Here is a 27,481-nt window from a genome sequence, read left to right as displayed (position 1 = left end):
TGAGAGCAGGTTTCCTTGCCTTGTGTCTCATCTTAGGAAGAAGGCTTTTGGGCTTCCCTGGTGGCGCAGTGGCTGAGAATTTGCCTGCTAGTGCAGGGAACACGGGTTCGAGCCCTGGTCCAGGAAGATCCCACATGCCACGGAGCAACTAAGCCCGTGTGCCACAACTACTGAGCCTGCACTCTAGAGACTGCGAGCCACAACTACTGAAGCCCGTGCACCTACAGCCTGTGCTCCGTGACAAGAGAAGCCACCGCAATGAAAAGCCCACGCACTGCAATAAATAAAAAGAGGAAGGCTTTCAACACTTCACCATTATTGTGATGTGTGCTGTTGGATTTTTGAATATGTCCTTTAACAGGTTATGTTCATTTTTCTTCAATATCAATGGATGTTGAATATTTTGAGTAGTTTTTCTGCATCGATTAAGATGAATAAACTTTTTCCTCTTTAATGTCCATATTTCTCCTAGTTTAACATCTGTTTTTAACTTTGATAAATGTCTTTTTTTTTTTTTTTTTTCTTTTGCAGTACGCGGGCCTCTCACTGCTGCAGCCTCTCCCGTTGCAGAGCACAGGCTCCGGACGCGCAGGCTCAGCGGCCATGGCTCACGGACCCAGCCGCTCCATGGCTCACGGACCCAGCCGCTCCGTGGCATGTGGAATCCTCCCGGACCGGGGCACAAATCCGTGTCCCCTGCATCGGCAAGTGGACTCTCAACCGCTGCGCCACCAGGGAAGCCCCAGATAAATGTCTTTTGATATACATTTCTTCTGTTTCCCTTCTCAGTTCTCTTTACCCATCCAGGGTTGGTCTTTTCCAGTTTCCTCCATCACTACTCACTCTTCAAGCTCCTGCTCCGTGTACTTTCCTAGGATTTCAAAGGTTGGGGGATGATGGCAGGGTTTTTAGACGCTGTGTCTCCCCACAGTCTGCTCCCCACCACAAGCACGTTTGAATTCAAGTCAAAGCACTGGATTAGAAGATATGTGGCTTGAGTTCCAATCTCGGTCAATCTCCAATTATGCACCAAGACAAATCCCTTAAGTCTCCTGCCTTTCAGTCTCATAAATAAAATCCCTGCCCTGCCTACCTCCAGGATGTTTGGTAACTAAGAGTAGCAGAACAACTCTGCAAATTATTCACAGGTAAGAGGTTGTTGTTTTTGTTACTAAGGTTATTAGAAGTAGTGTGAGATAACCGATATAGCTTGGTGGGGTCTTTTGTTTTGTTTTGTTTTGTTTGGCCACGCCTTGCAGCATGTAGGATCTTTGTTCCCCAACTAGGAATCGAACCCGTTCCCCCTACAGTGGAAGCACAGAGTCCTAACCACTGGGCCGCCAGGGAAGGCCCATAGCTTGTATTTCGAAACTAGTGGAATCTAGATCCACTCCCAATCAGCAGTGTGACTTTGTACTTGTTAACTTCACCTTTCTGAACCTGGCTCCTTCACCTAGCTTGCAAATAAGAAATGCAAAGCACTTGACACATAGCAAGAGCCCAGTGAATCGAGGGATCATTAAAAGGGATAACGCACGGGTACAGTTAGTCTGAAAAGCATAAAAAATATTCCATAAACGTAAGCAGTAAGGCCTCCATGGGCTCTAGGCTCGGAAAGCCTCAAGCCAGTTCTCTAGCACCAGTAGCAGCGCCCAGGTACGTAGGAGGTAAGGCGAGGAGGCTGACTGGAGAGAAAAATCTTCCTCTCCCGGGCCTCGAATTCCCACCGTCGGGCTTCCATGGAGCGCCAAGCTGTACTCAAGGTCATTAAGTTTGGTGATAAATGCCAAAGAGACCGGGGAATGGGCAGCCTCAGCCACTCTGACATCCGCATAAGGGATCCATCATCAACTTCCGGGATCAGTTCTAAGCATCTGGGAGACGTCGCGCACCATCCGCAAACACATCGATCCAGTCGGGGCTAACGAGTGCGCTTCCTACTGCCGCCGCTAGGGAGCACTGGTCGCGCCCCGCAAGGGTTCTGTTTGCGCACGCGTGATTCCTTTCCTCCAGCGTCCCCGCCCCTACACGAGTTACGTTAGGGCGGCGTGTTCCCTGCAATTTCTGACGCAGCGAGCGGCGGCCGGGAGCCGAGCGGAAGTCCAGCGCGACTCCCGCTGGAGGAGGGGTGGGGTGAGAAAAGAAATAGTGAGGCCGGAAGTGTGACTAACCCGCCAGCCTCCCAGGGCATGGGAAGCAGGAACGGGAAGGCGGTGGCCTAGTGGGGTGTGGCCTCGGGAGGTGGACGACGCTGCGATTGGCCCTCGGCTGTGGCGGCGGCGACGATTGGCCCCTGAGTGCGGAGCGAGGTGAGCAGGGTGGCGGCCGTTGAAATTCAAAAGTGGCGGGTGTGGCGCCGGGCTGGCAGCGCCGGAGTCCGGGACGTGCGTGTTCTGTGTCGCGAGCGCGCGAGAGAACGCGGGTCCCGGGAGCCCCGGCGCCCTGTCCTCTTCCATTGCGCTTCCCTGCCGTGTGTGGCACGGAGCTGGACATGGAGCCGCAGGTGAGTAGGGGTCGGCGCGGGGACGACAGCTGGTCGCCCCACCCCGCTGTGCTGACGTGCCGGCGGCCTCAGTTCTGCCTGCCTGCAGGGCCAAGGTCGTGCGCCCCCGCACAGTGGAAAGGGATGAGGGGTGGAGAGTGGAGAAGGCAGGGAGCAGCCCCAGGAGTGGGGGTGGGGGGAGTCTGCCTGCCTGCCTTCCCGCAGCTTCAGGGAGTCCCCCACGCCCTTGCTCACTTTCATGTTTCCAGGATTTCCCATTTCGAATTCTCAGGCTTGTCTGAACACGTTCCCACCTGTCCATTCCTACTCACTATTGCAGTGTGTGTTCTGAGATGACCACTAGCTCTAGGGAAGTGGTGTCTGAGGCCAAATCCCTGCTGATGTCCTTTCGTGTCCTCTCTCCTCTTTGCGGCCTCTTCGGGGTGTAGGAAGGGGAGAAGGGGAATGGAGTACTGTGAACTGAAGGACTCCTCATTATCTCTCCTTCCCCAGGTTTTGCAGAGATCTCTGCTCAGTGGGACTGGTTAACTTAATTTCTTCTCTCATCAGTGCCCTGCTGCACCTCACAACCACCTGCAACCTCCCCTCTCCAGTGGAGAGAGGTGTGTTTGTGACAGTGAGAGTGGGTTGACTTCTGGTGCCAGAAAAGGCCTCCTGCCTGAATCCTCTGTTTACTAGTATTTCACATTCAGATTTACCCAAAGTCAGGTTTCAACTTGAAGAGATACTCTTTGTATCCTGCCAGCCAGAGAGCAGAGCAGTGTGATGTGACAGTGAAAAAAAATAGAAGGCTTCTCATATTTATTCATCACATATTTACTGAGCACCTATTATGTGCTTGGGATGCGGCAGTGAGCAAGCAGAGATCCCTGTCATCATGGAGCTGCCATTCCATGGGAGACAGGCAATATGTGATAAGTAAATTATATAATGCTGTTAAGAAGGTGATAAGGGCTATGGAGAAAAGGAAAATTTTGAGCAGATTAAGAGAGGGAGGGGAGGCCAGCTGACAAGATAGACTGTTAAATTGGGTTGTCATAGTAAGCTCCGTTAAGAAGGTGAGAGTTGAATAAAGACTTGAAAGAGGTGAGGGAAACAGGCAAGTAGTTATTAAGATCATTCCAGGCAGAGGGAATCCGCTAGAGCAAAGCCACTAGAGTTGTGTAGCAAACTCGAAATGGAATGAGCAACGGGGAAGTTTGTGGGAAGGGATGTCAGGTAGCAGAGGGGGCTGTTGAATGCATTGCTCCTCGCAGGGGCTGTTTTGAAGACTTTGATTTTTTTTCTCTGAGTGAGATGGGGAATCACTGGATGGTTTTAAGCAAAGAGAGACAAGATCTGTCCTACAATTTAAGAGGACCACTCTAGGGGCTTCCCTGGTGGCGCAGTCGTTGAGAGTCCGCCTGCCGATGCAGGGGACACAGGTTCGTGCCCCGGTCCGGGAAGATCCCACATGCCGCGTCTGGGCCTGTGAGCCATGGCCGCTGAGCCTGCGCGTCCGGAGCCTGTGCTCCGCAATGGGAGAGGCCACACGGTGAGAGGCGCGCGTACCGCAAAAAAAAAAAAAAAAGATGACCACTCTAGCAGCTGCATTGAGATTAGACTGTAAGGAAGAAAGGATAGAAACAAGGAGAGCTTTTAGGAATGGGGCAGGTTTTCTCAGCTTTCACATATTGACTTCTTATGAGGGGCGGGGGGGATTGTCCTATAAGTTGTCTGTTGTTTAGCAGCATTCCTGGCTTCTACCCACTAGATGACAGTAGCAACCTCCACCTAATCATGACAAAGTGTCTCCAGACATTGTCAAACGTCCCCTGGGGAGTAAAGTCATCCCTAGTTGAGAACCATCCCTAGTTGAGAACCAGTAGAGTGTGATAATCCAGGTGACAGATGATGGTAACTTGGATCATGGTAGTAGCAGGGGAGGTGGTTACAAGTGGTCCGATTCTGGATCTATTTGGAAGATAGAGTTGGCCACGTTTGCTGATGTTAGACTTTGTGGTACGTAAGAGAATGAGAGGACTTTGGGTGTATTTGCTTGAGCAGCTGAAAGATGGATTTATATCAACTGAAATGGAGGAAGCTGCAAGAGAGCAAGGTTGAAGGAGGGTTAGACGTCAGGAGGTTAAGATTTCAAAGTCTGGGCTGGAGACAATAGTTTGGGAGTTGTCAGCATATGAATGGTGTTTAAAGCCATAGGAGTGGCCTAGAGTGTAGATAGAGAATAGAAAGACCACTGTTAAAGTTTGGGTATATGAAGAGGATCTACCAGCGAGGTAGGAAAACCAGGAGAGGATGGTCTCCCAGGAGCTAAATGAAGCGAGTGTATTAAGGAAGAGAGAATGATCAGTTGTATTACACGCAGCTGATGGGTCAAGAAACAAAAAGATGAAGAATTGGTTTAGCAACACAAGCAGACTTGTGACCTTGAGGGCAGTTTTGGTGGAATGGTGGGAGTGAAAGCCTGACTGGGACAGGGTTAGGAGAGAAAAACTCTTTTTGGTTGGAAGTAATAATAACATGTATTATATACTGATTGGAATGATCCAGGAGAGAGTGAAAATGATGGTGCAGAGGAGAGAAGGAAGGCTTGCTGGAGCACTATTCCTGTGTGGGTGAGGGTGGGAGCAGATGCTCACGTGCAGGAGATTCCTTAGCAGCAGGGTATCCATCTCTGATCCTGGGAAGTGGGTATAGGAGGGGTTCCATGAAAATCTGTTTTTATAGAAGGTTAAGTGCATATGCTTATTGTGGAAAGTTGGGAGTCATCTTGTCTAGCTTTATAGATGGGAGAAAAATAAATACTGTACTCTTAGGAGTTGTCCTGTATAAACAAACCTTTGAACACATTTTCTGAACCCACACAAATTCCTGGGAGGTAGGCCTTTAGTTGATCCACTATCATAGTGTAGGGAGAACGAAGGCACAGGTAATTAAAAAAATTCAGTGTTTGACCTTGAAATACTTAAAAGAAAAATTTAGTTTTCATACTACATTTGATTAAAGTGAATTAAAATCAGCATTCTTTGTGCACATTTTCTGCAGGTGGCAGGAAAAGAGAACACCACCTCCTTTTTTTTCCCTTTTTATTTGTATAGGAGCCAATGGTTTGGATGCATTGCAGTTTATTTGAGCATTTCCCTGCTGGTGGACATCTAATTTCATTCCTTGAAAAATGTATTGAGGGAATTCCCTGGCAGTCCGATGGTTAGGACTCCGTGCTTTCATTGCCAAGGGTGCAGGTTTGATCCCTGGTCGGGGAACTAAGATCCCACAGACTGTTCGACACTGCCAAAAATTAAAAAAAAAAAGTATTGAGTCCTACCGTGTAGCAGATATTGTACTGGGCACTCTGGTTCTATAGTTGTGAACAAAACAGGCATGTTTTTGTGATGCTCACAGTCTAATGTTAGGAAAGACAATAAACCAATAATTTAAAAACCAGGATATCAAATTGTTTCAGAGTTTTCTCTTTAGTGATGTTCTGTGAACATCCTTAACCTCACTTTCCCAAAGTTGAACTTAGCATCTCTTAAAAATTAGCCCTTCAGGCACTCTCAGATCTCTCCATGTTATTTCTTACAACTGCATGTGAATCTACAGTGGTTTTAAAATGAGAAGTTTAATTAAAAAACAAACAAACCCAGATTTTCCTTCTGTGATCTTGGGAACCAGGGCAGGCTTCTTGGAGTCAGCCTGGACTCCATCTCCTTCACTGCCTGACCTCTAGCTACTCCCCCCCACCCCCACGCCAGCTCTGCTTAGCCATCAAACTCTTAGAACATCCCCTCTCAACTGAGTTCCATGAGAATTAAGATCTGATGCCCTAAGGCATCCTTTGTGTCTAATGCATTAACTTCTCTCTGAGGCACCTAGAATGGTAAGAGCTGTTTTTTATATTCTTGGGAGAATTGAGAAAACACATCGTTTTCTGTAGAGCTTAATTCTCTTGTACCCCAGTTTGGAAAGGCTGCCCTAGAAAGTAAGCTCTGGGCAGGCAAGGACTTTACATTCATTACTCTCACACCAGAGCCTAGAAGAGCAGTCATTCAACAAATCTAGTGCAACAAATCCTTGTTGAATGGATGAATGAAGGAATGACGCCATCCCTCTGCTGTGATAACCCTCATCTTCTATTTCCGTTCATTCTTTGCATTGCGCACAGTTCACTTTTTCAGTAAAGATCGAGTCATACTATTCTCATGTTTAAAAATCATCAGTGTCCCTCTTGTCTTCAGTAGACCCCGGATTCCTTATCACGGCATACCACGGGCTTTCCCTTCTACCTCTCTTTTCCTCTCCCCACTTTCTATGTACATCCCTGTGTTCACTTGAATAGAATGATTTGTCATTCCTTACAAGTCCCTCTCCTTGCTTTCTGCTTGGAATGCTCCTCCTTGGCCCAAGCCCATCAAGCCAACTCTTCCTCATCTTCAAGGCTTGGCCTGAAAATACTTTGTAGAATTGTGTCTGACACTCTCCCCATCTAAACTGGATGCCCACCCCCTCCTTTGGGATCCTTTTATGATAGCACTTGGTAAAGATTTAATCATCTCTTTAAATGCTTCGCTTGCCTACTGTCCTGTCACAATCTTGAGGGCAGGGACCACGTCTGTTACTCCAGAATCCAGATCATTTCCTGGCATGTAATAGGCACTTTGTAAATATTGAATGAATGAAGTAAACTGAAGGGCAGAGAGAGATTGGCCTTGGAATTAATAGTTACCTATAGTGAAAATCAGAAGTTGATCTATACATGGTACTTTCCTGATGGTGGGATAGGAGTAGGGTGACCACTTGTCCTGGTTTGCATAGGAATTACCTGGTTTTAGCACTGAAATGCTGTGTCCCAAGAAACCTCTCAGTTCTTGGCAAACCAGAATAGTTGGTCATCCTACGTAGGAGTAACCATAGGGTGGGCATGATCCCCAGGTACTGAACTGGGCTGCTTAGAGGAGAGGATCTTTCTTTCCCACGCCCCTACCTCATACCTGTACTTCGGTGGTCTCCAGACTGGTCATGCCCCTGCTTCCTCGTCTTCCTCATGCAAGTCAGCCTACTTACACCTCATTATTATTTATTTATTTGTTTGTTTGTTTGTTTATTTATTTATTTTTGGCTGCATTGGGTCTTCTTTGCAGCACATGGGCTTTCTCTAGTTGTAGTGACCGGGGGCTACTCTTTGTTGCTGTGCGCGGGCTTCTCATTGCAGTGGTTTCTCTTGTTGCAGAGCACAGTCTCTAGGTGCGCAGGCTTCAGTAGTTGTGACTCGTGGGCTCTAGAGCACAGGCTCAGTAGTTGTGGCTCATGGACTTAGTTGTTCCGCTGCATGTGGGGTCTTCCTGGACCAGGGCTCGAACCCGTGTCCCCTGCATTGGCAGATGGATTCTTAACCGGTGTGCCACCAGGGAAGTCCCTATTATTATTTATAATAGGCTCTTTTGTATGTTTTTCACATGCCTGATCAGAAACTGTATCTGGCTCTCCATATATGCAGGGCTAAAGCCTAAATTCCTTAGCTTAGCATCAATGCCCTATGAGACAGTGTGATCAAGTGGTTACAAACATGGCCTCCAGAACCAGACTGTCTAGATTCTAACCCTGGCTTTGCTTTTTATTCACTGATGACTTTAGACCAGCTAGTTTACCTCTCAGCCTTCCTTCCCTCATCTGCAAAATGAGGCTAATAATAGCTCCTCCTCAGTGGGCTGGGAGGTTTAAGTCAGTTGATACAAATAAAGCATTTGAAACAGTTCCCAATAAATGTTACCTGCTCCTCCTACCCAGTCTTCAAACTTATTCTCCCAACTCTCTCCCTTGTTTATAATCTCAGCTTTCCCTAAAAGGGCGTAGTGGTTTCCCAGCTGTACCACGTGCAAGCTTAAGGTTTTGCCTTCCGAAAGAAGTGTTCCTTTTCCCTGCTTTTTTAAGTACTGCCCTTAAACTTAGCTGAAATTCAGCATCTGTCCAGCTATTCCCTTAGGGTTTGTGTCACGTCCCACCTCTCTCCATGGTTTTTAGACGGCACATCATCTGCGAGCTGCAGTTTTTGGCACAAGGGGTGCTCATATAATGCTTGTTGGTGGTGATGAGAATTAGGCTGGGGGGCCATAAACGGGAGTTCTTGGGACATTTGGGCCACAGGGTATTGTCTGAAGGGTCTCTCTCTTCCCAGCAGAGGTCCCCCTTGTTGGAAGTGAAGGGGAACATAGAGCTGAAGAGAGCCCTGGCCAAGGCCCCTTCCCGGCTCCCCCTCCCGGGAAGCAGGCTGAAGAGGGGTCCCGACCAGATGGAGGAGGACTTGGAGCCTGAGAAGGTGAGCTGGGTTTGGAAATCCATGTACGTGTGTGTGTGTGTGTGTGTGTGTGTGTATAAAACCATCAGAGGGTAATCATGGACTCCACCCCCCATCCTTGTCTTTCCCCAGAAAAGGACACGAGGCCTGGGCACCAAAGTGGCCACGTCCCGCCCCAGAGCAACGGCCCTCACCACTGTGCCACAGACACAAGGCCAGACCGCAGGTGGGCTCCAGGGCACAAAGTCCAGTTCTCTTCAACTCACTTCTTTCTTTTTCTTTTTCTTTTCTTTCAATCTTAGCTTATTTTGAATAGGTAATATGTTTTACTTGTTTCAAAATTCCGAAGGCACGAAAGTTGTTATACAGTGAAAAATCTCCCTCCTGCCCATGTTCCCCAGGCACCCAGTCCCCCAACCAGGGGCAACTGTGAGTCCTTCCAGGGATGTTCTGTGGGTTTGCAAGCAAATATGGGCATGTTCCCCAACATGTTTTACACACATGCTAGCGTACTTTACATACACCTGGTTCTGCCCCCTTGCTCTTTTTGCTTGTCTTGGTCCAACTTGTTTCTTGGCTTGTTGGTCCTAGGAAGGATATCTCTAGGAGTTGGTCAGATTTAAGGGAAGAAGGAAGTTATCTTATTTCTTCTAATCCTCTGAAAAAGCAGCTCCTCTGCCTTCGGCCCAGTCAGAGTACATGCCACCCTGAGAATCATGACTCTGCTTTTCTTCTGTCCAATTTCCCGACAGTGCCGAAAGTTCCCAGGAAGACAGGACCCCCATGTTCCACAGCTATCGCCACAGGTAACAGTGCTTAAGACCTGGGGCTGAGAAGGGATTGGGGGTAAAGGGAGAAGGATGGAGGTGGAGGGACCCTGATGCTATAATTCCTTATGTCACCTCCCCAATTCTCTAGTGCTGAAGAATCAGAAGCCAGGCCCTGCTGTTCCTGCCCAGAAGCCTGGCAGTAGGTGACCAAATATAATCCTTGGGTGAGAGGCTGGGATAGGGAAGAGGAGGTGGTGAGTACCTAGAAAAATCCTTTTGGTCTCTTCCCTGTCTGAAGAAGAAGGAGATGGAGGGTCAGGTGTGGAGGCGCTAAAGGCTAGGAGGGAGGAGAGAGCGAGACAGAGCCAAGAGTTCCCTGACCTTTGTCTTTTCTGTGCCCATCTTAGCAACAGCTGCTCCTCCTGTGGTGGGAAGGAAGAAACCCAGCAAACGTCCAGCCTGGGACTTAAAGGGTCAGTTATGTGACCTAAACGCAGAGCTGAAATGCTGCCGTGAGAGGACCCAGATGTTGGACCAGGAGAACCAACAGCTGCGGAACCAGCTCAGGGAGGCCCAGCAACAGGCCACGGCCCTGGGGACAGAGCGCAGGACACTGGAAGAGGAGTTGGCCAGGGTGCGGGCCCAGGCTGAGCAGGGCCAACAGGAGCTGGGGAACCTGAGCACTCTGGTCCTAGAGCTGGAAGAGCGGCTGGGCACGCAGGAGGGCTTAGTGCAAGAGCTCCAGAAAGAACAGCTGGAACTGCAGGAGGAGCGGAGGGGGCTGGCTGCCCAGCTGGAGGAGCAGGAGGTAAGGGCCAGCTTCTCGCCAAATGCTGACCCTTCTTCTAGGTTGCCCGGAAGTCACTTTGGGCTTTGAATCCCTGACCACCTCTCTCTGGCAGTACACCTCTGTCCCCTACCCTGCTCCCCCGTCGCCCCCACCCCCGCCCACTCCTGACTCTGTCTTGCTTTCTGCCCCACTTCACCCTATCCTGACTCTGTTTCCGTATCTTCCTCGGGTCTGTATTGCCTCTACTTCTCTGCCCCCTTTCTTCTTTCTCTGTTTTCCTGATAAAAATTCCCACGCATTCTCTCTCCTTCTCATCCATTTGACTCCTTGGCGAGCACCAACTAGATTGCATTACTTGTAGTCTCTCAAATGACTCGATTCTCAATTCAGGGCATTTTGCATATACACGTCCCTCTTTGTGGAATATTCTTTCTGCACTCCATCCTTCCCTTGGTCCACTCCCATACTTTTTGGGTGTCAGCCTAGATATCATTCTCCTTGTGCCCCTTCTGGATGCTCCCATAGCACTCCCCATTCTAGTACTGTGATTCCTATTTCCTTATCTCTTTCTTTACCAGTCTATGAAGTCCTTGGGGGCAGGGCCCAGCCCACCTCCCACCCCCACATCCCATCATGACTTGTTCTTGTTCTTGGTTGCATCTCACCCTCTGTGTCTGCTCTGTTCCGGACAGAGGAGGCTACAGGCATCAGAAGCTGCTCTGTCGGGCAGCCAAGCAGAGGTGGCATCCCTGCGCCAGGAGGCTGCAGCCCAGGCGGACTTACTGGCTAACCGGGAAGAACGTCTCCATGGGCTTGAGATGGAGCGCCGGCGGCTACACAACCAGCTGCAGGAACTCAAAGGCAATGTCCGTGTCTTCTGCCGGGTCCGCCCCGTCCTTCCAGGGGAGTCCACCCCACCCCCTGGCTTTCTGCTATTTCCCTCCGGCCCCAGCGGGCCCTCCGACCCTCCAACCCGACTCAGCCTCTCCCGGTCTGACGAGCGGCGTGGGACCCTGAGTGGGGCGCCAGCTGCCCCCACCCGCCATGACTTCTCCTTTGACCGGGTATTCCCACCAGGGAGTGGACAGGACGAAGTGTTTGAAGAGATTTCCATGCTTGTCCAGTCAGCCCTGGATGGCTACCCAGTATGCATCTTTGCCTACGGCCAGACAGGCAGTGGCAAGACCTTCACCATGGAGGGTGGGCCTGGGGGAGACCCCCAGGTGGAGGGGCTGATCCCTCGGGCCCTGCGGCACCTCTTTTCTGTGGCCCAGGAGCTAAGTGGCCAGGGCTGGACCTACAGCTTTGTGGCAAGTTACGTAGAGATCTACAACGAGACTGTCCGAGACCTGCTGGCCACTGGGACCCGGAAGGGCCATGGGGGTGAGTGTGAGATTCGCCGGGCAGGGCCGGGGAGCGAGGAGCTTACTGTCACCAACGCCCGATATGTTCCTGTCTCCTGTGAGAGAGAGGTAAGTGCTGAGGGCCACTAGCCTGGACACTGGGGAGGCATGGGCAGGGTGACAAGGATGGAGGTGGATGAGCAGGGGGAGGAGAACGCTGAGGATGAGGAAGGGTGAGTGGTGAGGGGTAGGTTGCATATTCAGTTTTGGCTGGTGGGCTATGAGGTGCATCCGCCTTTGTGGAACCAAGGAGTGGAGAGAAGTGATGGGCCTGCTGAAGCGGGTGCCACTGGGCCCTGCCTGTCAATCTCAGGTCTCACCTCTGCCCACTCTTCTTGCTCAGTTCATGACATCCATGCTGGCCTCCCGCCTGTTCCTCAGCCTGCTCGTCACACCCTCAGATCAGGGCCTTTGCACGTGCTGTCTCCTTTGCCTGAACATTCCTGCTCCTCTCCTGGAAGAGCTTGCTCCCTCGCTTAAGATTTTAAGGCATTGAGGCCATCCCTGACCATTCTTTTTTTTTTTTTTTTTTCCCCTAACTTGGCCGCACTGCACAGCTTGTGAGATCTTAGTTCCCCAACCAGGGATTGAACCCGGACCCCGGCAGTGAAAGCACAGAGTCCTAAGCACTAGACCACCAGGGAATTCCCGCTGGCCATCCTTTCTAAAATTGCAACCCTCACCCTCACGCACTACTTTTCTGTTTTATTTTACTCCTTAGTACTCAGACACACTGTGTATTTTACTTATTCTTTTGCTGGCTAGAAAGAAAGCATCAGGAGGGCAGGTGCTGAGTCTTACTCATCGCCTTACCTGACCTAGCTATGTACTGACTTCTACCTGCCTTTGCCTCTTGCTGCTGTCCATCCCCAGGTGGAGGCCCTGCTCCATCTGGCCCGCCAGAACCGGGCTGTGGCCCGCACAGCCCAGAATGAGCGATCGTCACGAAGTCACAGTGTGTTCCAGCTGCAGATCTCTGGGGAGCATGCTGGCCGAGGCCTGCAGTGTGTGGCCCCCCTCAGCCTTGTGGACCTGGCTGGGAGTGAGCGGCTAGACCCCGGCTTGGCCCTCGGTCCTGGAGAGCGGGAACGCCTTCGGGAAACGCAGGCCATTAACAGCAGCCTGTCCACGCTGGGGCTGGTCATCATGGCCTTGAGCAACAAGGTAGTAATGGGGGTGGGGGCAGGCGGACCCCAGGGAGAGGTTGGGGCTGACCATGCTGAACCCAGCCCTGTCCTAACCACCTGTCCCCCCCAACCCTCTAGGAGTCCCACGTGCCTTACCGGAACAGCAAGCTGACCTACCTGCTGCAGAACTCTCTGGGCGGCAGCGCTAAGATGTGAGGGGAAGGGGTGGGCTGGGAACCACAACATTGGGGTCAGGGTTGGGGAGGCCACACCGTGAAGACCTGGTCCAGGCTCTGCCCAGCCACTGATGCTGGGGCTTGGCCCCCTCTCTCTCCACAGGCTCATGTTTGTGAACATTTCTCCCCTAGAAGAGAATGTCTCCGAGTCCCTCAACTCCCTACGTTTTGCCTCCAAGGTGCGGTCACTATCAGTCCCATCCCTGTCAGACCTCCTGGGGATTATAGCCTTCTCCACCCCTACCCTACTGTCCTTCAGGCCAGGGGGCATGGTTCATCCAGAATGGATGTACATTTGCCAGGCATCTGGGGCACTACCTACCTGGATCCTTTTTTTTTTTTTTAACTATTGACGTTTGGGGGTTTTTAATTAAGTTTTTAAAAATAGGTAGTTGAAAGGTCAAAACTATATCAATAGAAAGCTATATACAACAAGTGAGATTTAACCACTGCTCCTGTCCCCATTCTCTCCACTTGCCCTAGTAATCATTTTCATCATTTATCATTTTACTTATCCTTCCAATGTTTCTTTTTGCAAATACAAGCAACATGCATGGGATTTCCCTCCTTATATAAGACGTCTCTTCTCCCCCTCTCATATATTATGTTGTCCCGTGCTTTTTTTTTTTTTTTTTTTGCGATACGCGGGCCTCTCACTGTTGTGGCCTCTCCCGCTGCGGAGCACAGGCTCTGGACGCGCAGGCCCAGCAGCCATGGCTCACGGGGCCAGCCGCTCCACGGCACGTGGGATCCTCCCGGTCCGGGGCACGAACCTGCGCCCCCTGCAATGACAGGCGGACTCTCAACCACTGCGCCACCAGGGGAGCCCCGGGGAGCGCCCCCATTATTTTTACATCTGCCTAGGACTCCACTGTGTAGATGCACCAAAGTTTATCCACCAGTTCCCTCTACTGGACACTTGGATTATTTCCACCCTTTTACTATTACATACAAAGCCATGTTGGCTAACCTTGTACATTATCATTTTATATTTGTTTAGTTACATCTAACTATCTAGGGAGAGATTCCTTGAAATGGAATTACTGGATCAAAGACGTACAGGTTTTTCAGACTGTTCCAAATAGTGTGAATTCAGGCTCCAATCCCCACGAAGATCAGCTGTGTCCATGGCCATGAATTCTCTAGGAGATTTAAGCTCCCTCTACTAGAGTTAAATCAGGATGTTTCTTTACTGTCTGCCTCCAGAGGGCAATTTTTCCCTCTGGTTACTTGTTTTCCTGAGGGTATAGTCCTACGATGTGTTCTGGCTTTATTCAGGGTCTCTGATCTTGTGTGCCCTTCTGTACTCTTGCTGCCATGGTAGTAGTCAGCCACCTTAGCACCCTGCCCTGGTCTACTTTAATCAGGATTTCCCTTGCAATCTTGCAAGTTCAGGTAAAGTTCTTTTTTTTTTTTTTTTTTTTTAGTTTATTTATTTTTGGCTGCTTTGGGTCTTCATTGCTGCACGTGGGCTTTTTCTGGTTGCGGCGAGCGGGGGCTGCTCAGGTTTCTTATTGCGGCGGCTTCTCGTTGTGGGAGCATGGGCTCTAGGCGCACGGGCTTCAGTAGTTGTGGCTCGCAGGCTCTAGGCACACAGGCTTCAGTAGTTGTGGTGCAGGGGCTTAGTTGCTTTGCGGCAAGTGGGATCTGCCCGGACCAGGCCTCAAACCCGTGTCCCCTGCGTTGGCAGGCAGATTCTTAATCTCTGCGCCACCAGGGAAGTCCCCAAGTAAACTTCTAGCAACATCATTAACACCCAACAACATGAACTCTTTAATATCCTCTAATACCCAGTAGATGTTGAATTTCCCTATTGTCTCAGAAATGCTTTTTATACATTAGGTTTGCTCTGTTCAGGATCAAAGCAAGGGCCGCCCATTTCATATGGTTGAAATTGTCTCGAGTTTCTTTTAAAATTTTTATTTATTTATTTATGGCTGCATTGGGTCTTCATTGCTGTGTGCAGGCTTTCTCTAGCTGTGGCGAGCCGGGGCTACTCTTCATTCTGGTGTGTGGGCTTCTCACTGTGGTGGCTTCTCTTGTTGCGGAGCATGGGATCTAGGTGTGCGGACTTCAGTAGTTGTGGCACATGGGCTTAGTTGCTCCACAGCACGTGGGATCTTCCCGGGGAGTAGGGCTTGAACCCGTGTGCCCTGCGTTGGTAGGCGGATTCTTAACCACTGCGCCACCAAGGAAGTCCGAGTTTCTTTTAATCTATAATAATCTCATCCCCTTTTATAGCATTTATTTGTTGAAGAAGTAGGGTCACTTGTCCTATAGAATACACCACATTCTAGATTTTGGCTGGTTGCTTCCTCTTTCCTTCACAATTTTTGTAGATTTAGAGGCTTGATTTGAATCAGGTTTAAATTTCTTGGGGAAAAAAACTTCGATGGTGTGATACACTTTCTATTGCATCATATCAGGAGGCACCTAGTATCTAGTTGTTCCACTTTTTTTCCCCCTCCCCCTAATTGTTCCACTTTTAATGATATAAAAATTGATCATTGGGGGCTTCCCTGGTGGCACAGTGGTTGAGAGTCCGCCTGCCGATGCAGGGGACGCGGGTTCGTGCCCCGGTCCGGGAGGATCCAACATGCCGCGGAGCGGCTGGGCCCGTGAGCCATGGCCGCTGAGCCTGCGCCTCCGGAGCCTGTGCTCTGCAGCGGGAGAGGCCACAACAGTGAGAGGCCCGTGTAACGCAAAAAAAAAAAAAAAAAAAAATTGATCATTGGATTAGGGTATTGTCAGCCGATCTATCCATTTAAAAACTCCCTATCAGCTTTTTCCCCTAGTGATTTTATCAGTAATGCTATCTAGATCTATTATTAGGGAGTTTTTAAATGGTGATTTTTTTTAAATGGTGATTTTCTAATTTTCTCAGTTCTACATTTATTAATCACAATTCTTCTATAAATAACTCCCCTTTGCCATCTATTTGGTTATTCTGAAATTCAGTCCATATAGGTAAGATGGGATAAATGCTAGATTCTTTATCAATTTTCAGTATTATAAGTTGGTATCCTGGCAACTTTCAAAGGTGAACACTGAGTTTTTATCCAGGAGGTAACATCTTACAGATACTTACTTGTACTTTTGGTATATATCCTTTGCGGTCATTATTCATTCTGATGCTCAAATCGCCCATCTTTGGCCAGTAGAAGCTCCAGCTTGGCTCCTGTGTCCTTTAGATAGGTCCCCAGTAGTCTTTACTCCAGATCCATCTTGTACATTTCCTCCCCTAGGCTTGGAATCATTAATTTTCCAAATAGCCTTGGTTCCTAAATTTGTGTCGTTCTTGTTTTATCTAGCTTATTAAGCATTAGTGTTGGGAGGGTTTTGGGGGTGTCTAGTCCGAGGTACTGCTAGAAACAGAAGCTCCTCTCCCTGCTCCTTTGTGGGGCTTTTGTTCCTTCTCAGGCCTTTCCTTCTCTTCCAGACCTAGAATACCTAGTGGGCATGGGAGAACTGAGACCAGCCTGAACTTCCTTTCAGAGCCCTTATTTTAGGATTCTCTGAGGGCAGCCCTAATATTGGGGGTTGGGAGGTGATTTGGAGAAAACTGTTCTTTTGGTTACTCTGAAAACGTTTTTTATTTTGTTTGTCTAAACCCCCTGCCCGCAGGTGAACCAGTGTGTTATTGGTACTGCCCAGGCCAATAGGAAATGAAGACGGATCTAGATTGTGTGTGTGTGTGTGTGTGTGTGTGTGTGTGTGTGTGTGTGTGTGTGTGAGACCGACGGGGAAGGGGGGGCGGTGGGGGGTGCTTTATTGGGGGGGGCACTGTGATACCTGGACCTATCAAATAAAGAAGAGGGTTTTTGTGTGTTTTTTTTTAAATAAAGGTTTTATTAGCTGTTGCCCAATAAGGGAGATATTTTTCATGCCTGTAAAGATGGGAACTGTGGATCTTCCATTCTGCCAAGCATTTGTGTGTGTTTCACGGGGTTAGGGGCTTCGGCTTTTCTCCCTAACAGACCATCCCCGGAGTCGGATGGCCTCTAGCTCCCATACCCTGCCCCCGTCGTCCGCGTCTAGGAGTTGCCCACTAGGTGGGCACTAGGTGTCCACAGTCACTAGTTCTGTTTCCCCTTTGCCACAGGCCACCCCAGCCCGGGGCAGGAACTCCTCTGGCGAGTGTGGGAAGGTAGGAACCCGAGCCCAGGGGCGCGGCTGGCGCTCCCTCCCACAAACTGCTGGCTCTTTCCTCCCGCTCTTTCCCTGCCTTCCCGTTCGAACCGCTGGGGCTGGCCCCGCCCGCTGCCCATTGGCTGGCTCTCGGCGGCGTCACCGCCTCGGTACTAGCCCTCCCGGTCCGTGGACCCGCCTTAGAAGTGCGGGGCGGGACGCAAGCCCCGACTCCCTCGCGCCAACTGCCGAGGGCCACCGCCCCGTAAAGGAGGGGCTGGGTCCTCCCAGGTGCCGCGCGCGCGGGAGGGGTCACGCGTGCGCAGAAGCACGGCGACGGTGGGCGGGGGGGCAGCTAGGCACAGCGAGGGCGGGGCCGGGGCAAAGGCGGGGGAGGGTGGGGCACTCGAGGGAGGAGGGCGTGGCGGGGGCAGTGAGAGGGTGGGTGGAGGGCGGGGTCGTGAACTGGGGCTGGGGGGTGGGACTTGGAATGACACTGAAGGTTGGGGGGGCAGTTAACGGATGTGGCATGGGGTGAGGGCCCGGCCGCAGACCGGCGGCCGGGAGGGGGTATTTCCTCCTGCCCCGAGGGCAGGTCTCCCTTTGGAGGATGGGGCTGCGGGGATTCCCTCTCTCGCCGGGTCCGACAGTCCGCACGCCCCATCCGCGGAGAAGGCGCCGCTTGCTCTGCACCCTCCAGGCCTGTTGGAGGTGAGGGAGGTGGGGTGAGGTGGGGCCCGCCCCCCTACCCCCGGCTCCTCCTTCCCCCCAGTCCTCCCCTCCCACCATCCTCCCCCCGAGCCGGTTTGTCCCTCCCCTCCCCTTCCCTTCCCTTTCCTCCCCTCTCCTCCCCTCCCCTCCCCTCCTTCCCCCCGCCGCCTCCTCCTCCTGCCGCTGCCGCTGCTTTGGCTGCTGCGTCATACGCCCCAGAGCCGCCGGGACGGAGGGGCTGGGCCTGGGGACCCCCCGGTCTCTGCCTGCACGCCCCCCGACGCCCAGACGTGCCCTCCCCGCGCGGGGGGTTCGCCTCGGTCTCCCACGTCTGCCTCTGCCCGGCTCCCGGCGGCCCCAGCTGTCACTGGTAAGGAGGCGGCGGGAGGCGCCCGTGGGGGGGCAGGGAGCCGGGGGTCGGCGCGCAGGGCGCGGGCGGGAGAGCCGCGTCGCCCGGGCATCGGGTCGGGTCGGGCCGACTCAAGTCCCCTCTCGGACTCGCCGTCATGGGGAGTAGAGACCGAGACTGGGACACGCCCCCCTCCCGGGGCACTCAGGGAAGTTATCTAACCCGGGGGCGGGAGCCCCGAATTTAAGGGTAACCTGACATAACCTGGCATCAAGATGATTGTTCTGAATGAGACACGCGGGCCCGGGAGGCAACCGTTTCCACTCTGGAAAACGTCTCCAGAAAAAGCTCCTAAAACACATCTCTGGGAAACAGTACCCCAATTATGATCCCTCTAAACAGCAATAGAAGGTGGTAGTAGAAATTGAGTGGTAACCTTTGCCTCTGCAACCATCGTTTCTGCTAAAATCTCAAGGCCAGCATATAACATCCCAGGGGAGCTCTGGAAGCTGGGAAACTAGAGAACTAGGTTGGTAGGGGGGGTAGGGAGAAGAGAGCCAGTGGTGACTGTGTTGGGAGAGTTGGAGTCAAGAAGCTCGGGAGGGGGGCCCAGTGGTTTCCCATCCAGGTGTCTCAGGGAAATGGAGACTGGGGGCACACCTGCTTGAGTTCTTGACAGAAAAATAGGCAAAGAAAATGGGGACCAGTTCCTCAATATTCATAACTTTCTCCTCCCATCCCACTTCTAGCTAGGCCCCCCCAGGATGCAATGGCACAGCCCCCCCGGCTGAGCCGCTCTGGTGCCCCCCCACTTTGGGACCCAGCTTCCCCTGCTCCCACCTCAGGCTCCAGGCCTCGACTTTGGGAGGGTCAAGATGTGCTGGCCAGATGGACAGATGGGCTGCTATACTTGGGGACCATCAAAAAGGTAAGACCTTTGATCTCTGACTTGTCACCTTTTCTCATTTCCCTTATCTAGTTCTGACTTCCATTTGATCTTCTGTGCCCACCCATTCCAGGTGGACAGTGCTCGGGAGGTGTGTCTGGTCCAGTTTGAGGATGATTCCCAGTTTCTGGTTCTATGGAAAGACATCAGCCCTGGTGAGAGGCCTGAGGGTGTGCATCCCGTGGAAAACAGAAACCTGGTGTGGGGGGCAGAAGGGGCTTAAGGACAGGCCTTCTGACACTGTACTCTTCACAGCTGCCCTCCCTGGGGAGGAACTCCTCTGCTGTGTATGTCGCTCTGAGACTGTGGTCCCTGGGAACCGGCTGGTCAGCTGTGAGAAGTGTCGCCACGGTGAGAGAGCGGGACACCTGAATGGTCCAGCTTGCCCTGGGCTTTCCAGGCTGCCTCTCACCCTTCCCTCTAGCACTGGTCTTTATACCACCTGTCCTGGCCTGAGTCCCCAAGTCACTGCTCTGGCCCATCTCCTCAACCCTGTAACCTCACTCCCTTCCAGCACAGGGAGCGGCAAACATGGGATGGGACATGTGAGCTCTGCAGGCAGAAAGTAGTTCAAATACACCCTTTTCTACCCATGTGACCTTGGGCAAGTCCCTAAACTTTTAAGAGCCACAGCTGCCTCACCTGCTATTAAAATAAAGGTAACACGCCCACCCCAGCAGGACCATGGTCAAGAATGAAGTGAGATGGGTAAGACTCCTGTCCCAACACCTAGTGCAGACAGGTATGCAACGCAATGAGTGGTCTATCAATATTATCGTTATTCAGCTTATCATCAGGACTGCCACGTTCCAAGGGCCCCAGCCCCCGGAGAGGGAGAGGGCACATCCTGGGTCTGCCGCCAGTGTGTCTTTGCCATCGCTACCAAGGTAAAGGCACCTTCCTGTGGGAGCCTCCCACCCCCAGCCTCTCCCGAGTCCTTTCTTCCCCCACCCCTGAGGCCACTTGCCTGTTCCACCTGCAGAGGGGAGGTGCGCTGAAGAAGGGCCCCTATGCCCGGGCCATGCTGGGCATGAAGCTGTCCCTGCCGTACGGACTAAAGGGGTTGGACTGGGACGCCGGGCATCTGAGCAACCGGCAGCAGAGCTACTGTTACTGTGGTGGCCCTGGGGAGTGAGTAGTGAGGGGCGGGGGTTAGGGAATAAGCTGTGGGGGGTGGTGGTGGATGCAAGGAACGAGGGAGAAAGAACAGGGTGGCTGGCTGGAGTGTTGAAGGTGTGGGAGAAGGTGGTGAGCTGGGTTTGGGGCAGTTAAGGAGGGGTATTTGGGGGTCACTGGTCCTGTGTTTCCCCTCAGGTGGAACCTGAAGATGCTGCAGTGCAGGAGCTGCCTACAGTGGTTCCATGAGGCCTGCACCCAGTGTCTGAGCAAGCCCCTCCTCTACGGGGACAGGTGAGCCTGGCTGGGCTCTCCAAGAGCTCTGCTCCATCACCTCCATCCCCCACCCTCCCATCCCAGACCTGGTCTCTTCCCAACCTCTGCAGCTTTGCTTACCTGTTGGCCCGGTCCTTGCTTGGGAGTCCGCCCCGCCCCGCCACAGCATGGTGTAGTTTTCCTGTAAAAAGTATTTTTCTCCCTCTTGCCCATGTCCAGGTTCTATGAGTTTGAATGCTGTGTGTGTCGGGGGGGCCCTGAGAAGGTCCGGAGGCTACAGCTTCGCTGGTGAGCTGGATGGGGCACGACCTCAGCGTAACTCCTCCCTCAACACCCCCAGTTTTTCACCTTACAGGCCCCAGCCCCCCGCCTTGCGACACCCCCTGGGTTTTGTAACCCTTCTACCACCTTGACAAGTTAATGTTTCTCCAGGGTGGACGTGGCTCATCTTGTCCTCTACCACCTCAGCGTTTGCTGTAAGAAAAAATACTTTGATTTTGACCGTGAGATCCTCCCCTTCACCTCTGAGAATTGGGACAGTTTGCTCCTTGGGGAGGTAAGGGGTAGTGCAGCTCTGGGGGTCAGGGTGGACCAAGGAGATGTGGAGAAAAGGGGGAGGGAGGGAATCACTGCTCCCCTGACCCCATTTTCCTTCCCCTCCCCCAGCTCTCAGACACCCCCAAGGGAGAACGTTCTTCCAGGCTCCTCTCTGCTCTTAATAGCCACAAGGACCGGTGAGTTGGAGGGAGGCTCAGAAAGGGATGGAGATATGGTATGGCAGCCTGGGAGGGGAGGGGCTGCAGCCCACCTGGAAGATCACCTCTCTAAAGGACTGAGTAATGGCATAGGAGGGTCCCTTTTCTACGGCACTGACCTTATATTATTTCTCCCCTTACCCCAGTTTCATTTCAGGGAGGGAGATTAAGAAGAGAAAATGCTTGTTTGGTCTCCATGCTCGGATCCCTCCCCCTGTGGAGGCCCCTACTGGAGATGGAGCCCCCACCAGGTCACTGGTCCAGGGGGGATGGGGAAGTTCTCAGGGTGTATGTATGGAGTCGGGGAGGTCTTGGGGTGTCCGGGAGGGGGCTGGGGGGATAAGGAGGCCTCTTACAGCTTCCCTTCAGGGCAGGGCCCTGGGGGAGGGGTCTCACGTCCCCTGGGGAAGCGCCGGAGGCCGGAGCCAGAGCCCCTGAGGAGGAGGCAGAAGGGGAAAATGGAGGAGCTGGGGCCACCCTCAGCAGTGCGCAACCAGCCCGAGCCCCAGGAGCAGAGGGAGCGGGCTCGTCTGCAGAGGGCACTGCAGGTACAAGGGCAGGGGCACCCCGTGGGGCAAATGGTGGTGTGGGAAGAAATCAAGGATTATCTCTCAGTCCTTTGCTCCTTCTAGGCCTCAGTGTCTCCACCACCCTCCAGCCCTAACCAGAGTTACCAGGGCAGCAGCGGCTACAACTTCCGGCCCACAGATGCCCGCTGCCTGCCCAGGTCAGTGCACCTCCTGCCTCCAGCCAGGTGTACTCCCTTGGAACCTCTCTTCCAGTTGTCTACATCTTCTGGACTTTCTCACCCAGAATTCTTTCCCCTCTCTCCCTTGGCTGCCCACTTCTTTTCCTAGAGACACTTAGAGCCAATGTCTGCTTCCCAGTATTCTGGGGACAGGGGTTCCTTGAGGGTAGTGTTTGAGCTCTGCCCTTCTCAGGGGAGAGGGTCCTGTTCCCCTGCTTCGGGTCCTGACTTTCCCCCTCCCCCAACCCCAGCAGTCCCATCCGGATGTTCGCTTCCTTCCACCCCTCTGCCAGCACCGCAGGGACCTCTGGGGATGGTGAACCCCCAGACAGGTGAGATTCTACTCCTTTACCTGTGATACCTCTGTCCTCTTCACCTCTGTGCTCTTAAGTTCCTTGGTCTCTAACCGTTTTTTTTTGTTTCTCTAATCCACACATGGCGTCCATTTCTGGTCAGTCCTTAATCTCCATCTGGACTGACAATTGCCTTCTCTCCCTAGGTCACCCCTGGAACTTCACATTGGTTTCCCCACAGACCTCCCTAAAAGTGCCCCCCACTCGATGACTGCCTCATCTTCCTCAGTCCCAGCCCCCTCCCCAGGTCTTCCTAGACGCTCAGCACCCCCTTCTCCCCTGTGCCGTAGTTTGTCTCCTGGAACTGGGGGAGGAGTTCGAGGTGGGGTCGGCTACCTGTCCCGAGGGGACCCCGTCCGGGTCCTTGCTCGGAGAGTACGGCCTGATGGCTCTGTGCAGTACCTGGTTGAGTGGGGAGGAGGGGGCATCTTCTGAACAGCCTGCCTCTGCCCACTTACTTCCCCATTCACATACACCGGCACTTTCATACCCTGACCTCTGACCTCACCTACAGCTGGGATGTACCTGCGGCGGTAGGGGGTACTTCGCCCTACTGCCCAGGCTGGAATCCAGGTGGGGGGGTTGGGGAAGAGGCTCTCTCTTCTCTACTCCCTTCATGATTCCTGACCCTTCCCCCATTCCTCTTCCCATTTCCTTTGATGTTATTTTGTTACAGCTTTTTAAATATTTTTAAAAATTATTTAACCCCTGGGGACGGAGACTGAGGAGGGGAGGATGATAAAGGATCCTGGGCTCTGTATCGTTGAAATAAAGATAAATAAACTTAGCAGCTCTGAGTCATTCTGAAAGATGAGAACAAAGGGACTAGAAGCACTTCTGATCTTCCCAACCAAATTCACTTTTTGACAAGGAAAAAGGAAAATGACAGAACTAAAGCTTTATTAAGGGTCCAGTCATCACCTGGAAGGCAGGGGGCATTGAAGTATATGAAGGGAACGTGGCAAAAACAAAGGCTCATCACGGTGGGGCTGTGCCAGACTCAGGAACTGACCCTGTAACCTGGCACACCCAATGCAGGTACGGGGAGTTCCCCTGTTCCACAGGCAATGCAATCACCTCGGCCACTTCGTAAGGGTGCACAGAACTGGGAAAAAGATGGGGGATCACTCAGATTTACCCGAAGGAGCCCACCCCCTTAGACTGCCCAGCAAGTCTCACCCCACAGGACACACCCTCACCTGTACCCATAAAGTTCTCACCGAACAAAATCTGTCAAAGCTGGAACCAAGGAACTTTGGGTTTTAATCATCTAAGGGGGGGAAGACAGTTGAATCAAAAGGTGAAATTGATTTCAGGATCTCAGACGAGGGACAGGGATCAAAGTAAGTGGTCAGGGAATTAAGTTTTTGTTGGGTGAGGGAACGTTTCTCACCATCAGCACTTCACTGTCCTCCTCAATCTTTCCTTTCCACTCATAGCTGAAAAGGTCAGGAAGAGAGCGTTGTGGCAGCAAAGATTTCCCCCAAGGAAAAAAGACTGCCAGTCAGACCCGAGAGGTAGGTTAACCCCCCAACTTCTATGACTCACATGGATGTAATCTGAGGAATGAGGTTGACGCAGGCTGCCAGGTGCTTCTCCACCACAGCCCTGAAGGTGAAAAGACAGCCCCATTTAGAAACCCCGTGACCCGGATTTTTGCACTGGCAGCCCAGAGACAGGCAGGAAGCAGCGGGAGGGCACTCTTCTCCCCCACCTCCAACTCTCCCTTCCTAAGCATCCTTCCTCGCTCCACACTGAGGTCCCCACCTGGCGATCTCCTTGGCGACCTTCTCGTTGGGGCAGGTGACAAAGGCTGCAGAGACCGAGCCGGCAGCGTAGGCGGAGCCCGAGGCCGGCGAGGGCTGGGACGGGGGGCTTCCTGAAGCCATGGACAGCAGGGCTCGGGGTAGCAACAGAAGGCGAGAGACTACAGGCAGCAGGGCCGGCATCCAAAGAAGCGACAGGAACAGAGCGGCCTGAGAGCAGGAAGTGAATTCTGTGTCTCCCCATAAATACCCCAGGAAATTGCACCCCGGGAACCCTTTGCTTGGATAGACACTCAGGCTCTGCCTTCCCTCTTCTGCACCCCAAAGGAAGAGGTCCCTGAAGCTGAGAGAGAAACTTGGAAAATTAAGACAAAGACTCGGTTTTCACTACCTCCTCCCGGGCCAACCTCTGGGATTTGGGATGCGGGTGGTGGTCGAAGCTTCGAGGACCGGAAGAGGCGGGGCCGGTCACTCACCCCTCCGCCGAGCAGGAATGCGGGAGCCCGCCCCCCCCTCATGCAGCCTCTGCTGGTAGAGGAGAGTTGAACATCAAAGGCCACACGTTACGCCGAGGAAGGGCCCCAAAGCTAGGAAGAGCGGCCTCTTCTTACCTGGGCAGCAGCCACGTGATAAGAAAACAGCGCTGACCACGTGACAGTAGAAGCCGGACCACCCTAACCCCCACAGCCAGCCAATCCTTGCCCTCACGTGGCCCAGTTTGTCCCGCCTCCCAGTGAGGGAGGGGCGAAGAGGGCTCCAACCAATCAACAGCCGGGTCTGCAGCCGTGCACGGAAATGGGACACCCGTTTCCGTGTAAACCGGAAACGGCCTATTGCAGGCTGAGGAGAGCCGCAGCGGCGTTCCACTGTCACGTGAGGGGGCCGGTCCCCTCAGGCGGCGGTACCTCAATGAGCTACGCGAAGAGACCAATCGCGGGACAGCCTCGCAGGCCACGTGATGAGAGACCTGGCGCAAGGAAAGGGGGTTTGGAGACCCCGCAGAGTCGATGCGTCAGGTTGTGGAGTGGGGAGTCATCCTTAAACCCCAGAATGTGCTTAGTAACAGCCCCTACACTGTTCCCGAGGCCTTAAGGAGTGGGAGGGTCTTAGGAGATTGAACCTCAGGGGGTGGAGAGAACGCCCCCTGCCATTTTGGTTAGGAGTGACAGATGCCTGAATTGGGGATGCACAAGTATAACCTGAGGAACCAGCTGTCCCTGGGTAGGGGGGAGTGATTAGGCAGACACGGCATGGCAAGACCATGCCTAGGTGAGGAAAGATGCATTTTAAAAAGAGGACAGAGTGAGACCCTGTAAATGGGATAGAAGATGATTAAAATGGGGCTGAGGGCGCTCAGCACTCTTAACTGAAACCCCAAAGCTGGAGACAGACTGATGAATCGGTATGGGGTGTGGGGGAAGGGCTGCAGGTTGGGGATATGGAGAGGACACCAGGAAGTAGTGATGGTCCTTTTGTCCCTTATCCCCTTGCTGTTTCACTCTCCGGGACAGGTCTACCTCTCACTCTTGGGTCTCCTTCCCTTAACCCATCCCCCTAGGAGCCAGGACCTGTCCTACATAAACTCTCTGGGGCCCAAGCACATCCTGTGACCCAAAAATGGAGACAGGGGCCAATGAGAGGAGAAATAGGTGGGAGGAGGCAGGGAGAAAAACGCTCTTGCGTCACCCCCTACCCAGTATTCCCCCTTCCTCCTAGGTCTGGGGTCTCTGGTCTGCTCTGTGGGTATGACTGGGCATTTCCCAGGCTGAGTTCTTTCATACCTGCCTCTCTGGGGCTGGGGTCTCCTTGAGATCTCTGTTTTTGGGTTTGGAGTTTATCTCTGAGATCTCTGTGGGGTCTTTCAGTATTTGCATTGGCATCTTTCTCAGGACTGAGTTTCATTGTTTTTTGTTTAGGGGGTTTCTGGGTCCGCGATCACCCTCTCTCAGAGATCTTAGAAACTCTTCTTTATGAGTCTGGGGTCTCTTGAGTTCTGCATCTCCGGGCTAGCTGAGTGTCTCCTGGCCCCGCCCCCACTGCCCCCAGGGTCTGGAGTATCTGTCTCTCGAGTTGTCAGTCTCCGAGTCTGCAGTTTCTTTTCTCTGAGATCTAAGTCTGGGGTCTCATATCTCTCTCTGGGTCTGAGTTCTCAAAGACCTAATTCTAGGTCTGGGTTCTTTCTGAATCTGGGTCTCATCTATTTCTTTGAGTCTAGTTCTTAGGTCTCAGTCCCTGATCACGTCTGAGTCTTGAGTCTAAGGTATCTGTGGCTATGGAGAACCTTTTTGAGACAGAATGGTCAGGTTTTGACCTTTGACCCATCTCTCAGAGTGGGGGGCGGGGGGGTCTGGGGTCTTTTTTTCTGAGACTTGGGTCTCTTTTCCTCTAGACTTTGGGTTTGTGCCTCAGATTATCCCCCGCCCTCCCACCACCCCGGGTGGCAAGGTATCTTTCTCTGTGGGTCTGGGGTCTCCCCATCACAGGGTCTGGGGTCTGCATCTTTAGAACTGCTCCGTCTCTGGTGTGTTTTTGAGTCAGGGGTCTCTCCCTCTCTGGTTCTCACTGAGTAGGGGTGGGGGCTGCAGAGACTCTCTCCTCCTCCTCCTCCTCCTGCTCTTTCCTCTCGCGCTCGCTCCCCCGCCCCCCTCTCTCTCTCTCTCTCTCTCTCTCCCTGCTGCCGCTGCTGCCGTTGGCTCCTATTCTCCTCCTCCTCCTCCTCTCTCCTCCTCTCTGCTCCTCTCTGCTCCTCTCCGCTCCTCTCTCCTCCTCCTCCTCCACCTCCTCCTCCTTCTCCCCCTCTCTCTCCCCCTCTTTCTCTCCTCTCTTTCTCCCCCGGCCCCCCCGCCCCCTCCCCCCCAGGCCTGATGAGCAGGTCTCGCGCCTCCATCCATCGGGGGAGCATCCCCGCGATGTCCTATGCCCCCTTCAGAGGTACGGTGGTGAGGGGAGGGGGAGGGCCAGTTGGGGGGGGAGAAGGGGGGAGGGGCGGGGGGGCTGGGCAGAGCTGGGGCCAGGGAGGGGAGCAGCTGAAATAGAAGGGGAGAGGAGGACCGGGAAGGCGGGGATGGGAGCAATGGGGAAGGAGGGATTGGAGGTCAGAGAATAGGGGTAGATAGGGGCCGGAGGAGCCAAGAAACAGGCCTTGAAGGGGGGCTGAGGGGAAAATGATGAAGGGGAAAGAGATCGCCAGAAAGGGTGGGAAGATAGAA

The 27,481-nt window shown here is 52.8% G+C and overlaps 4 protein-coding genes across 13 annotated transcripts in view; 3 read left to right on the top strand and 1 right to left on the bottom strand.

Annotated features, from left to right (window-relative positions):
* Positions 1 to 2,191: 2,191 nt before the first annotated feature.
* Positions 2,192 to 16,853, top strand: KIFC1 (kinesin family member C1). Of its 2 annotated transcripts, none has more exons than XM_079934661.1 (11): positions 2,192 to 2,309; positions 8,682 to 8,819; positions 8,931 to 9,024; positions 9,551 to 9,604; positions 9,717 to 9,767; positions 9,976 to 10,376; positions 11,051 to 11,830; positions 12,635 to 12,925; positions 13,027 to 13,100; positions 13,228 to 13,303; positions 16,749 to 16,853. In XM_079934661.1, exons 2-11 carry the CDS (start codon positions 8,793 to 8,795, stop codon positions 16,791 to 16,793), a joined length of 1,893 nt encoding a protein of 630 aa, XP_079790787.1. In that variant the 5' UTR covers positions 2,192 to 2,309; positions 8,682 to 8,792; the 3' UTR covers positions 16,794 to 16,853. The 2 variants fall into 2 exon arrangements, with proteins under 2 accessions (XP_079790787.1, XP_079790786.1); XM_079934660.1 differs by having other exon boundaries at positions 2,295 to 2,503.
* A 1,340-nt stretch (positions 16,854 to 18,193) lies between these two features.
* On the top strand, positions 18,194 to 23,276 carry PHF1 (PHD finger protein 1). Of its 3 annotated transcripts, XM_079934939.1 has the most exons (15): positions 18,200 to 18,333; positions 19,062 to 19,240; positions 19,332 to 19,413; positions 19,514 to 19,609; positions 20,045 to 20,145; positions 20,241 to 20,389; positions 20,573 to 20,668; positions 20,870 to 20,938; positions 21,083 to 21,206; positions 21,317 to 21,384; positions 21,552 to 21,656; positions 21,764 to 21,953; positions 22,038 to 22,132; positions 22,405 to 22,485; positions 22,653 to 23,271. In XM_079934939.1, the coding sequence occupies exons 2-15, from the start codon at positions 19,082 to 19,084 to the stop codon at positions 22,939 to 22,941; spliced, it is 1,704 nt and encodes a 567-aa protein (XP_079791065.1). In that variant the 5' UTR covers positions 18,200 to 18,333; positions 19,062 to 19,081; the 3' UTR covers positions 22,942 to 23,271. The 3 variants fall into 3 exon arrangements, with proteins under 3 accessions (XP_079791067.1, XP_079791065.1, XP_079791066.1); XM_079934941.1 differs by lacking the exon at positions 20,241 to 20,389 and having other exon boundaries at positions 18,194 to 18,333; positions 22,653 to 23,276; XM_079934940.1 differs by lacking the exon at positions 22,405 to 22,485.
* Positions 23,277 to 23,360: 84 nt separating this feature from the next.
* CUTA (cutA divalent cation tolerance homolog) lies at positions 23,361 to 25,006 on the bottom strand. Of its 7 annotated transcripts, none has more exons than XM_079934950.1 (6): positions 24,884 to 25,006; positions 24,274 to 24,482; positions 24,055 to 24,114; positions 23,900 to 23,945; positions 23,727 to 23,776; positions 23,361 to 23,611 (listed from the first exon to the last, which is right to left on the bottom strand). In XM_079934950.1, the coding sequence occupies exons 2-6, from the start codon at positions 24,453 to 24,455 to the stop codon at positions 23,485 to 23,487; spliced, it is 465 nt and encodes a 154-aa protein (XP_079791076.1). In that variant the 5' UTR covers positions 24,456 to 24,482; positions 24,884 to 25,006; the 3' UTR covers positions 23,361 to 23,484. The 7 variants fall into 7 exon arrangements, with proteins under 7 accessions (XP_079791076.1, XP_079791074.1, XP_079791073.1 ...); XM_079934948.1 differs by lacking the exon at positions 24,884 to 25,006 and adding an exon at positions 24,749 to 24,880; XM_079934947.1 differs by lacking the exon at positions 24,884 to 25,006 and adding an exon at positions 24,664 to 24,871 and having other exon boundaries at positions 24,274 to 24,433.
* A 175-nt stretch (positions 25,007 to 25,181) lies between these two features.
* The window catches only part of SYNGAP1 (synaptic Ras GTPase activating protein 1), a gene marked incomplete at its 5' end in the record, with an annotated part of 32,299 nt that continues 29,999 nt past the window's right edge, over positions 25,182 to 27,481 (top strand). The window contains 2 exon segments of the mRNA XM_079934938.1: positions 25,182 to 25,259; positions 25,261 to 25,288. Of these exon segments, the coding sequence (XP_079791064.1) occupies positions 25,182 to 25,259; positions 25,261 to 25,288 (106 nt within the window).

This window comes from Stenella coeruleoalba (assembly GCF_951394435.1).
Source record: "Stenella coeruleoalba genome assembly, chromosome: 10".
Classification (NCBI taxonomy): domain Eukaryota; kingdom Metazoa; phylum Chordata; class Mammalia; order Artiodactyla; family Delphinidae; genus Stenella; species Stenella coeruleoalba.
This window is presented reverse-complemented; position numbering and strand designations above follow the sequence as displayed.

Excerpts from the sequence above, each read along its gene's own strand:
- KIFC1 (XM_079934660.1), top strand. Across the intron at positions 10,377-11,050 it reads CCCAGCTGGAGGAGCAGGAG|AGGAGGCTACAGGCATCAGA; the intron begins GTAAGGGCCAGC and ends TGTTCCGGACAG. Across the intron at positions 12,926-13,026 it reads TCATGGCCTTGAGCAACAAG|GAGTCCCACGTGCCTTACCG; the intron begins GTAGTAATGGGG and ends CCAACCCTCTAG.
- PHF1 (XM_079934939.1), top strand. The coding sequence starts at position 19,082 with ATGGCACAGCCCCCCCGGCTGAGCCGCTCTGGTGCCCCCCCACTTTGG. Across the intron at positions 19,414-19,513 it reads ATGGAAAGACATCAGCCCTG|CTGCCCTCCCTGGGGAGGAA; the intron begins GTGAGAGGCCTG and ends TACTCTTCACAG. Across the intron at positions 20,146-20,240 it reads TCTTTGCCATCGCTACCAAG|AGGGGAGGTGCGCTGAAGAA; the intron begins GTAAAGGCACCT and ends TTCCACCTGCAG.
- CUTA (XM_079934952.1), bottom strand. The coding sequence starts at position 24,790 with ATGAGGGGGGGGCGGGCTCCCGCATTCCTGCTCGGCGGAGGGGTGAGT. Across the intron at positions 23,946-24,054 it reads ATTCCTCAGATTACATCCAT|CTATGAGTGGAAAGGAAAGA; the intron begins GTGAGTCATAGA and ends TGACCTTTTCAG. Across the intron at positions 23,612-23,726 it reads GCTTTGACAGATTTTGTTCG|TTCTGTGCACCCTTACGAAG; the intron begins GTGAGAACTTTA and ends TCTTTTTCCCAG.